Source organism: Salminus brasiliensis, chromosome 12, assembly GCF_030463535.1.
Source record: "Salminus brasiliensis chromosome 12, fSalBra1.hap2, whole genome shotgun sequence".
NCBI classification, from domain to species: domain Eukaryota; kingdom Metazoa; phylum Chordata; class Actinopteri; order Characiformes; family Bryconidae; genus Salminus; species Salminus brasiliensis.
In genome coordinates, this window is record NC_132889.1 from 11,248,780 (window position 1) to 11,259,237 (window position 10,458).

At 37.7% G+C, this 10,458-nt stretch overlaps 1 protein-coding gene across 1 annotated transcript; it reads right to left on the reverse strand.

Moving 5' to 3' along the window:
* Positions 1-1,236: 1,236 nt before the first annotated feature.
* LOC140574456 (somatostatin receptor type 2-like) lies at positions 1,237-10,153 on the reverse strand. Its single transcript, XM_072694293.1, has 2 exons — positions 9,370-10,153; positions 1,237-5,100 (listed from the first exon to the last, which is right to left on the reverse strand). The coding sequence occupies exon 2, from the start codon at positions 5,051-5,053 to the stop codon at positions 3,944-3,946; it is 1,110 nt and encodes a 369-aa protein (XP_072550394.1). The 5' UTR covers positions 5,054-5,100; positions 9,370-10,153; the 3' UTR covers positions 1,237-3,943.
* Positions 10,154-10,458: the final 305 nt, after the last annotated feature.

The window sequence follows — 10,458 nt, forward strand, 5'->3', positions numbered from 1 at the left end:
ATTGATTAATTCATTTAAAAGGTGTCTACAAACTGATTTTCTTAAGTGGTACAGAAATCTGCTATTTTATTACTTTTCTAAGAACATAAATTATTTGAGTAAATTAGTTCACAAAAAAAACATGCCTAATCAAAGTTTCTAAAGTACGATAGCAATTTAGTGTACATAATTTAGTACTCTCGCCACAATCATCCACCAGATTTGGACATGCACCCACTTTATATCTCACTTTCAGTTTTGCATAGAAAAAAGGAATCAGAACTCACTGCACTATTCACTGCTCGAAATGCACGCATAGGCCAAGCCCTTTCCTATTTAATTCAGTAATTCTGATAAATGAGTCAAAAAAACTAATAGGCTGTAATTGTACCTGACTATTAGTGGCAGGAACATACATTGCTAGCAGCATCAAGCTGGTTAAAAAACAGGGATATTATTCTTCCCAGAGTCGATATGTGCAGTTCTAGCATTTGTCCACACGGGGGTGCTCTCTTGCCATCCTTCATCTTTGATTTGAATTGCATCCCCTCTGATGTTCAGGATGCAGGGGGTGTTATGAGGATACACAGGATAGTTAGGAGGAATTTAATTAATGAACCACATTTTACTTCCAAATAAATGCACTGAGTAAATGAAAACAAAAACATAAGTAATGTTAAACAATCTGCTTTCGTACTCAGTACACCAATGCATCAGAAATGACAACAGTGCTTTAACGTGAATCAGTTTACAGTGGCATACAAAAGCAGTGTGATTCCTGGAAGCTAAAAGCTTTAGTAGGGCTGCACACAAAGCTTCTTACAACATTACGCTTTAGCAAATGGCGAGAGATTAAAAGACATTGTTTCTCTTGGCACAAAGCCGATTCACATAGCCCAACAAAGAGTCTTACTTGGGACATGTTTTCTGCCAGCTCTGCAGATCACTTGTGCAGATCACTTGAGGTTTACATGGTATTCACAGCGAGATGTGGCAATGAACATGAGAGGACATTGAATACCCTAATATAAAGAGCAAATGGCCAAATAGAACAGTATTTCAAATTGTGCTCTGCTTTACTGAATAGGACCTTGGGAGCAGTGCTTTGCAGTTCCTCACACACTCAAAAAATAAAGAGTGCAGAGCCTCTTTTGAGCTCCTTTTGTAAGTGATATGTAGATGTGTGCAAAACATTTGTAGTTTTAAGAACCTCCACAGAAAGTAAAGTTTATATAGTAATTTCCTTACAACCGTAAGTTCATGCCAAGAACCATATAGGAACCTTTATTTTTAGAAGTGTATTTTACTGGTGTTCATGCTTTTAAGCTGCACATGGACCTGCAATAGTGAGGACATCATCAGGGATATTTACAGTTAGTAAATAAAAAGTCACATAAACAAGAGGTACAGCATTGAGGGGTCATACTTTGCATGTGCAACATTTTAGCTTTTAATCCACAGTTCTTGATATTGGAAATTTAACAAAGTAAAATGTTAATAGTAGTAAAAAAATCGGTATGCAAGTATCTTGACTTTAATTTATCCTATATCTAATTAACACATTTATATTTTCTTATTTTACATTATGAATATAATGTAATCTATTTAACCTAACTAGACATTGTTTGCATCAAGCCAGATGTTCTAGTTCTACTGGCAGGTTGAGAATCCTTTGCAAGCTTTAATTCCTAAAACAAGTCTAGAGATGTTACAAAATCATTCAATATATTAAACAAAGTTATGATTTATTTATTTTATACATTTTTAATTTACTAGTATGGATTAAATTTGAGCATGTAAGATTTTTGTGATAGTGACAATTCATTTTAACTGTAGGAAATAGATTACTAGTGTGAAGTTACTAGGGTTTAAGTTCTATTTTTGAAATTCAAATCAAGTTGAAATGTAACTCCTTTTTGTTATATCTTCTTTTGAATGTAGTAATTTAAGATTGAAATAAAAATCTAATGTAAAATTAAAATGTATGTAAAATGTAAGTACTACTTTAGATTATATTGGGAAAAAGCATACATTTTTAACACTGATAACTGAATTTGTTTGTGATAAAAGAAATATTTGAAATTCATATTTGACTTTTTTACATCTCAAGTTTAATTTCTCAATAGCTATATTACCATTCAAATTGAATAGATGAGGTCAAGAAATTATAGTTTAAAAGTTAAGTTTTTTTTTTTTTTGTATAAGCAGGAGTCTGTGTTAGAACCTTCACACACTGACATGTCCAACATGGGAAAAGGCACACTGAACGACAGGCAAACAGTTCCAGCAGGTGAAGGTTACAGCACTAATAACCCTTTATTGGATATTAACTGGGACCAGTCTGATATGCCCATAGCAGGCATGGATTCTGAGGATGAGAGGAGTGAATCAATTTCCAATCAGAAGGAACATGAAGGAACCCAGGAGGGAACATGTTCTAGCCCTTCACAAGTTTGACGTATCCATGAGAACTGGACAGAGCTATCAGACTTCTCCACATTCTGCTGCTCCATCCTCTCATGGCTGCCCTCAGAGATTTGCCACCATGCAGGTTTGTGTGTGTATCACACAATTACCTTTCACATCATAACATACTATAGGGAGTGATACACATGCTAACATGCTTTTATCTATAGGTGTTAGCATGTATTAGAGATTGTGGGAGGAGATAACTTCCCACTACCCACAACCACTTTCTATATCACTTTGTTTTATATACAAGAAATATACATGAGATTTGAATGACTCTGAAAATAATCCATTCTGTCTTAATTAACAATATTCTGATCATTTGATAATACATGTACTACATGATAAATTAACAAAAATATTTAGAGAAACATTCTGCTCTGTGAATATTTAAAGACACTAAGGCCTGGTCAAAGTTGGAACATTTTAAATACAATCACTACAAGAACAAGACAGTAACATCTGGACTCACAAATCTATACAGTCTAGCAGCATTTTGGTTAGTTTTAAGCCAGCAGTTATTCCATTAAATACTAAAGGCAGGCTACATAAGGATAAAAGAGAGGGAGAGTTCACTTTAACAATATGCTTCAATATACTTCGTAGAGGTCTTACCAAATACAGTGTACAATTCTACATTACATTATGTGTGTAAATAAATCATTTAATCATCAAAATACAAAACTGTACATTCTGGGTGAAAGAAGGAGCACATAAAATAGACATTCAGTCCCATTCTGTAGATAATAAACATTTAAAACTGGTACCATGCTTGTAGGCACCTTCATTTTCCAGTAGTCCAAATGTCTGACTACTATGGATGGCACTTAGAATAGTAACAGTTTTAGGGTTGTCAGTCAGAAGAACAGTACTTTCTTCAGTACTTCCATCTTTCATCCATCAAGTAGATAGACGAGTGCAGCGTGCAGTTAATGGTGTGCATTGAATTTGTGAGCATTCTCCATACATGGGTGTCCCAGCGATTCCCCTGTTTTTCAGGGACAACTCCTTATATGGAGGTACACATGAGTATCTACTGTCAGCATGACCTTATGTTATCTGTAGAACTGCCTGGTCTTTGTGCTCCCCCATCTGAAGTTACTTCATCAGAACACTTTAATATGCACAGGTCCATAAAAATACAATAGTTTTAAGTAGTCACTAACATATGCTTTAATATCTGAAAAGAGTTCAGGATGTAGAGTCCTAAATGTTCCTGAAAGATTAGGAAACACAACTTTGGTAAGTTTTCTCTTACTTTTTAAAAAGGAAAAGTTCAAGATGACCTGCCACTGGAGAAAAAGGGTAGTCGGTGAAACTTCCCAACCCTGTGATTGAGAACGCCTGTTGAGTGGTACTTGACCATCTGTTGGGTTTAGAAATCTTCTTCTCTCTCATTTTCTCTATGATCGTCCTTCTCCATCTGTCTCTTGCACAAGTGAATCTAATATTTGTATATGTGTGCTTGGAGGTTTAGGAGTGATCAGCTTCTCTTTCAGATGCTGGTCTGCAGGTCTCCGTTCAGCAGTGTGCTCTGAGTCTCCGTGGGATCGTTCATCATGCGTGACTTGTCCTGCCTACTGTCACTACGCTCAATCTCATCAAGTCCAACTACCTTCTTCAGGCATAGGACATTCTGGAAGCTCTTCTTGAAGTTCTCAGACAAGAAGGCATACAAAATGGGGTTGGCACAACTGTTGGCATATCCCAGCACAACCACAAAGGCGAAGGTGCTCCTCAACACAGGTGTGGTGCTGATGGAGCCCGTCACTGATGTCACGTTGAAGACGTAAAAAGGCAGCCAACAGAAGACAAATACAGCCACCACAATGGAAACCATGCGTGTCACCTTCCGCTCTGAGCGCTTCCTCTTGGAGGAGCCAACACGTATCCCTGAAGACTTCACTTTGACAATGATGAGCAGGTAGCACAGGCAAATGACCATCAGTGGCAGGAAGAAGCCCAGGAAGAAGGTGTAGAACATAAAGGCTGTGTAATAAGCCTCCTCCGGCTCGGGCCACACGATGGTGCAGAAACAGCCTTCTGGCTTTGTTATCAAGCCACTGTAAATGACAATGGGCATATTGACCAGTAGGGAGACAACCCACACTGCCAGGTTGATAGTCTTGGCCACCCGAGGTTTTCTCCATTTGGTGGACTTGATGGGGTGCACCACAGCCAAGTAGCGGTCAATACTCATCACCATCAGGCAGAAAATGCTGGTGAACTGATTTAGAGAATCAACGGTCATGACCACACGGCACAGCGCTGCTCCGAAGGGCCAGTGAACCAGGGCTAGTTGAATGGCAATGAAAGGCAGGCTCAACATAAAGAGGACATCGGCCACAGCCAGGTTGAGGATATAGATGTTAGTGACTGTCTTCATCTTGGCATAACGTAAAATAACATAGATGACCAGGGCGTTGCCACTGAGCCCTACAGCACAAACCACAAAATAGATAAAAGTGATGACCACAGTACCGGTCTTGGTGAAGCTGTTGTCTGTGCCATTCCTCAAGGTTATGTCTGACTCATTGCCGAAGCTGTCATACATGAGGGGCTCAGACAAGTTTGGGGGAGAGGATGGAAATATCCAAGGATCCATGGTGCTGCTCTGTCAGATTCCTGACATCCTTGAATATGGCACGTCGTCTGAATGGAGAGGAAAGGTCAAAGTTAGTGAATCATCTAAACCACATATCCACATAATGTGTTAAACTTTGTGATAGTTGATGTTAATTTGTATTAGGCTGAGTGTATTTTTTTACCCTTCTGTTTGTCGGGCAGCTGAAAGCTGAATTAGGAATAGCCTTCACAGCAGATGGCAATGGACATATTACCTGCTCCCTTATGCTACAATAATGTTAAATAATGGCCGCAAAAAAGAAAATGAACATACAGAGAAAATACATATCAACTGAGAATGCCATGGAACTACATTGACACAAGTTTCATTTGTGTTACCCCTATTGATTCCTGAGGATCAATTTGTCTAGGCACAATGTCCAACAAAATGGCCAGGATGGCCAGAGCAGTATGACTGTTACACTGCACTGAATGGGATTTGGCATGATAACCCCTCCAGTTAAATAAGCACTGGAAATGGCTCTTTATGCAACCCTGCTCCCAGTCTACTGTCAGTGACCTGGGAAAGCGTTGCCCTTTGCTTTATGATATCCTCTGTTAAGCAAACAGTCTCACTAAGCAAAGGTCCCTGGTGCTGTCACACCCGGTAACTTTTATTTATTAGGTGAGGTGTGTTTGCAGTTAATTAATCTTTTTAAGTAATTAAAATGGGCACTGGGACAAAACGGAAAATTCTCTTAGCTGCAGCTGGGTGAAATTGAAATAACTTGAGAAGGAGGGGCTCTGAGACAGGCAATAATGTTAATACCAGGTGTTTTATTAGGGTAATTTATAAAAAGGATAAAGGTGCACGTATTCGTCACTGTACAGTGTGGACTGTACAGCGAAATGTGTCCTCCGCATTTAACCCATCTGGTAGTGAACACACACTCACACACACACACGTGTTAGGGGCAGTGAGTACACACACACACACACCCAGAGCGGTGGGCAGCCAACTCCAGCGCCCGGGGAGCAGAGAGGGTAAAGGGCCTTGCTCAAGGGCCCAACAGTGGCAGCTTGCCGAGCCCGGGAATCGAACCCACAACCCTGTTATCGATATCCCGGCGCTCTAACCGCTGAGCCACCACTGCCCCAGTGCATTATATCTACAGGAGAAAACTCATCAATTTAAACACTGAATTGTTTTGTTGAACTGGAATGGAGATGGCAGAGACAAGTTTTATTTCCATGGGTGGTGTGCAAGGAGGAAGACTAAATCTTAAAGCAAAACTAAAGTTTTCCAGAGAGCATCCAGACGAAGACCCGTACTTTTAGAAGACTTACAATGTGCTTTGGACACATAAATCCAAGTAGAATATTTGAGACAGTAACCGAAGACATGTTTGTTGCAAACCACACGTAGCATATGAGCACATTAACTCATACCAACTGTAAAGAATGAAGGTGGAAATGTCATGATTTTGGGCCATATTGGTGTCCTTACAGAAAAAAATATTTTCATTACATTTTACAGATGATTATTAAAGACATTTCTTTAGTTGTATGTGTCTGATATATAAACTCCATTCTATTGAAGTTGAAATGTCCAAATATGCATGTCCATATGTTTAAATATGCCAAAAAAAAGCTTTCATGGTGTGTTCTAACATTTTCACATGACTGTAGGTTAAAAAAATAACAGAATAGCAAAAATGAAGAAAAACAGTGACCATGGGCTCTTATTAACTGTCAAAAGATCTGAGTAATTAATGCCTACAAGGCAGGGAAAGGTTATGAAAAAGAATATTAATGAATACTTATGCCTGATGACATCAAAAACTGCATGTAATAAAAGGTAAACCTTGCCAGCAGCATCAATGCCGATGTTGCACAGATGACAAATAACTAATCCTGTATGCAATTAAACAATAAAAAGACTGAAACCGAAAAGAGGATGGCTTCAAAAACAGAATAATGATCCAAAACATACAAATGGACAAAAATATTGGAACACACCTAATTGAATTAAAGTGTTTCATTCTGCCATGAAAAAAATGGTGGTTCTAAAGAGATTTTTTTTAATTTGGCATTGTAAAAGGATGCCACTGTTGTAATGAAATAGAAAATGAACCATAAAAATGATTCCTTTCATAGATATTCTATCAATTGTGATATTCTATATTATATTAATTGTGAGTGTTATTGAAAAGTGGAAGCTATTAGGCACAGCAACTCAGCCACAAAGTGTTACAGAGCATATAGCTAACTTACAGTAAGTGCTACAAAAAGTAGTTCGCCTTAGTGCTCTGGACCACTCAGGGCCCTAAAATAGTTTTTAGTTTGTATGTATGTATGTATATTTATAGAAATGTATTTGTGCTCCTTGCTGTACATGAAGCAGGGTTTATTTAACATTTTATTGCGGTAAACAGATTTTAAAAGTTTTAAAGTTGATAGAAGTATTGTTGGTTTTCTGTTTTTTTTTGTGTGTGTGTGTTTTAATATTGATTCAAGGTGCAAAGATTATAAGGAATAAACATCAGATTGGAATGTTGATTTCATGAAGTTACAATTGACAATTTAACATTGATTTAACATGTGTATGTGTATTTGTCCCAAACATTATGGAGGGCACTGTATGAACTACTTCTTAAAAAAGGATCCAATTGTTGCATAAAACTCTACTCTGGTTATGATACTCTGATATGACTGTGTACATAAATGCAAAAACATAGTTCATCATCCATTTTTGATTCAATGTGATTCATTTTGAATTGAACAATGACACAATAGAGACAGTGACAGTATATTGTTGGTGTAAAAAAACAAAAAAAAACATCTCCATCTCCAAAATGGTAGTTTTACAATACTTAATACTACGTTTATATTAATGTAAAGTGATTGTCATCATTTTATCATCAGTTATTTTGGGACATTCTAGGGTATGTATATATTTGTCAAGAGACTACTATCCAAAAAAACATGGCTGACACAGGTACTGCTATATTTATCTTAATGATACTACTGATGATATTAAAATGTAGCACAATGAATTTTGAGTTGTATAATAACACCTTATGTGTTCAAGTGGGGTTCCACATTGAGTGGTGCTATAGCCTACAGCAAGATAATGATCCCAAACATACTGCTAAGGTAACACTGGTGTTGTTTAAAGTAATAAAATGGAAAGGTCATGCCAGTCACATGATTTAAATTCAATTAAACATGTGCTCCATATGCTGAAGAGAAAACCTATGGGAACAAGGCCACAAAAGTGATGGCTGCATTACAGTTGACAAGGCATTATCAAGGATGATACTCAGCATCTAATAATGTCTATGAATCACAGATTTCAAGCAGTTATTGAATGCTAAACATGACTTGATATTACATGTAGCTGCCATTGCCATGTCCCAAACATGGTGCCCTGAAATGAGGAACACTGTGTAAAAAAGTATTGTAATATCAAACAGAAATGTATCCTTAAATGAATAATTAAAAATAATAATAATTGTGAAGCAGAGGGGCATATCAAGGAAAAATGCCAAACATTATTGAGGCAACAACATATATATTATGTTATGTTATGTTTTTTAATGTAGATGACCACTGCCAGATTCAAATTATGTCCAAATATGATACATTTTGGAGACAAATTGGAGACAAACAATTGTTTCTGTGACAGTGACTTTAAAGTGATTTGGGGGCATTCCTACTGCCAATTTTATCACAATATTATCACAAAATGTAAAAAAAAGGGTATGTCTATTATTCAGAAGCAGATCTGTTAATAAAAGTCCACAATATCCAATTCAGTTACATAAATCTCACCCTGTCTTAAGCCACTGTGAAAAATTGCATTGTCTACAGGTGCTAAAGATTAATGTCCCTTCAACCCTACACATTTATGTTAAATCAGTTAGTAGGGATGTTATTCTGTCAACACACAAAAGAAAGACAGCTACATAAGCTTATAAGTGATTCAAAGAATAGAGCAGTGGGGGATAAAGGATCCAGGAAAGCTGCAAGCAACACTTGAATTAATTTCTCATTTTTTGTCTTTTAAAACCAAACCTAAATGTATTCGTCTTGCCTCTTTCAAACTATTCACTGGAAGTAAATTTCACTGCGCTGGGTTCCAATCATTTTTCTTCTGAAAAGTTGAACAAGTGCAAATCCTCATACCATTAACATAGTGTCAGTAAAAGATTTCTTCAGTCGGGATTTGTCAGCTGAGCTTAAATACGCATGATAGCAATAGTTACTGAACTGGGAAAGTGAGGGAAAGTGAAATGTGTTAAATGAAAGAAAATTCTCTGTTAAAATGTAAGAAAATATTACTTGGTTTCTTACCTTCAGAGAGACAGTGGAAAAACGATGGTGCAGTCCATGTCATTGTGGAAATGAATATTTATCGTTACATGTTATTTCCTCTGCTCTGGAAGGTGGACGATCCTGTGGGCTGAGATGTTCAGGCCAGTCCAGTTGGAAATGCGGAGAACGAGGCGCTGAATGCTCTGCAATCACACCGAGAAAAAGAGCAGAGATCCGCAACAGCGATGTGGAGAGAGCGCGCGACCACTGAGAGGGAGGGAGAGAGAGAGAGGCAGGCAGGCAGGCAGTGGCGCACAGATGGAGCACTGTTGCTAGCTCTCTCTCTCTTGCTGTAATGTGATTAGCCCAGTCTGTCTCTATTAGAAGTGAACACAGCGGGAGCGGAGGAAGAAATGCCCTGCCGCTATTCTTTGCACCTCGTTTTTTGTCTTCCTTGAAGTTTAAAATTGCGCGAATATTGCAAGTTACATTTAGTGAATAAAGAAGCAGACAAATGCACAAACAGAAAGAGAACACTTGAACACTAGAAATCACAGAATGTAGCAATACACAAAACCCAACTCAATGCAATGTGGTGGCCTCTCGGGGTGATGCTATCTGAAACACAGCAAAAACGTCTAAAAATGTGTTAACATCCTAAGTGTCCTATTATCTGGTTGCACTTGAACCATACACACAGAGGGAACAATGCACATACTTTCAGTCAAGGTTCAGTTTGATTTCATATGATAGAAAACAAACCAATGTACAGAGCTCAAATTATATTCTACAGAGATTGGTTTAATGTCTCCAGTGGAACATTTTAACTGTCTGCTGCACTGGCCTCTAACAAAGAAACCCCTAAAATCGCAATCCTTCCTTTTTTTATTGATTTATAAAAAGCCAGTTCATTTAAGCATGGATAACATGCCCCACCTTTCCCTGCCCACTCTGATCAGATGTGCCCAGTTGACAGTGGTTTCCATGAAAATTAGTGATTAAGCAACTCATGGGTGATACAAATTCAAATGTCAATCAATCCAATCAACAGTTTTAAGTTAGATTTTTCAGGCCTACTCACTTAAAGCATTACACCCTTTTACAACATTTTACAAAATTCAACCAAGA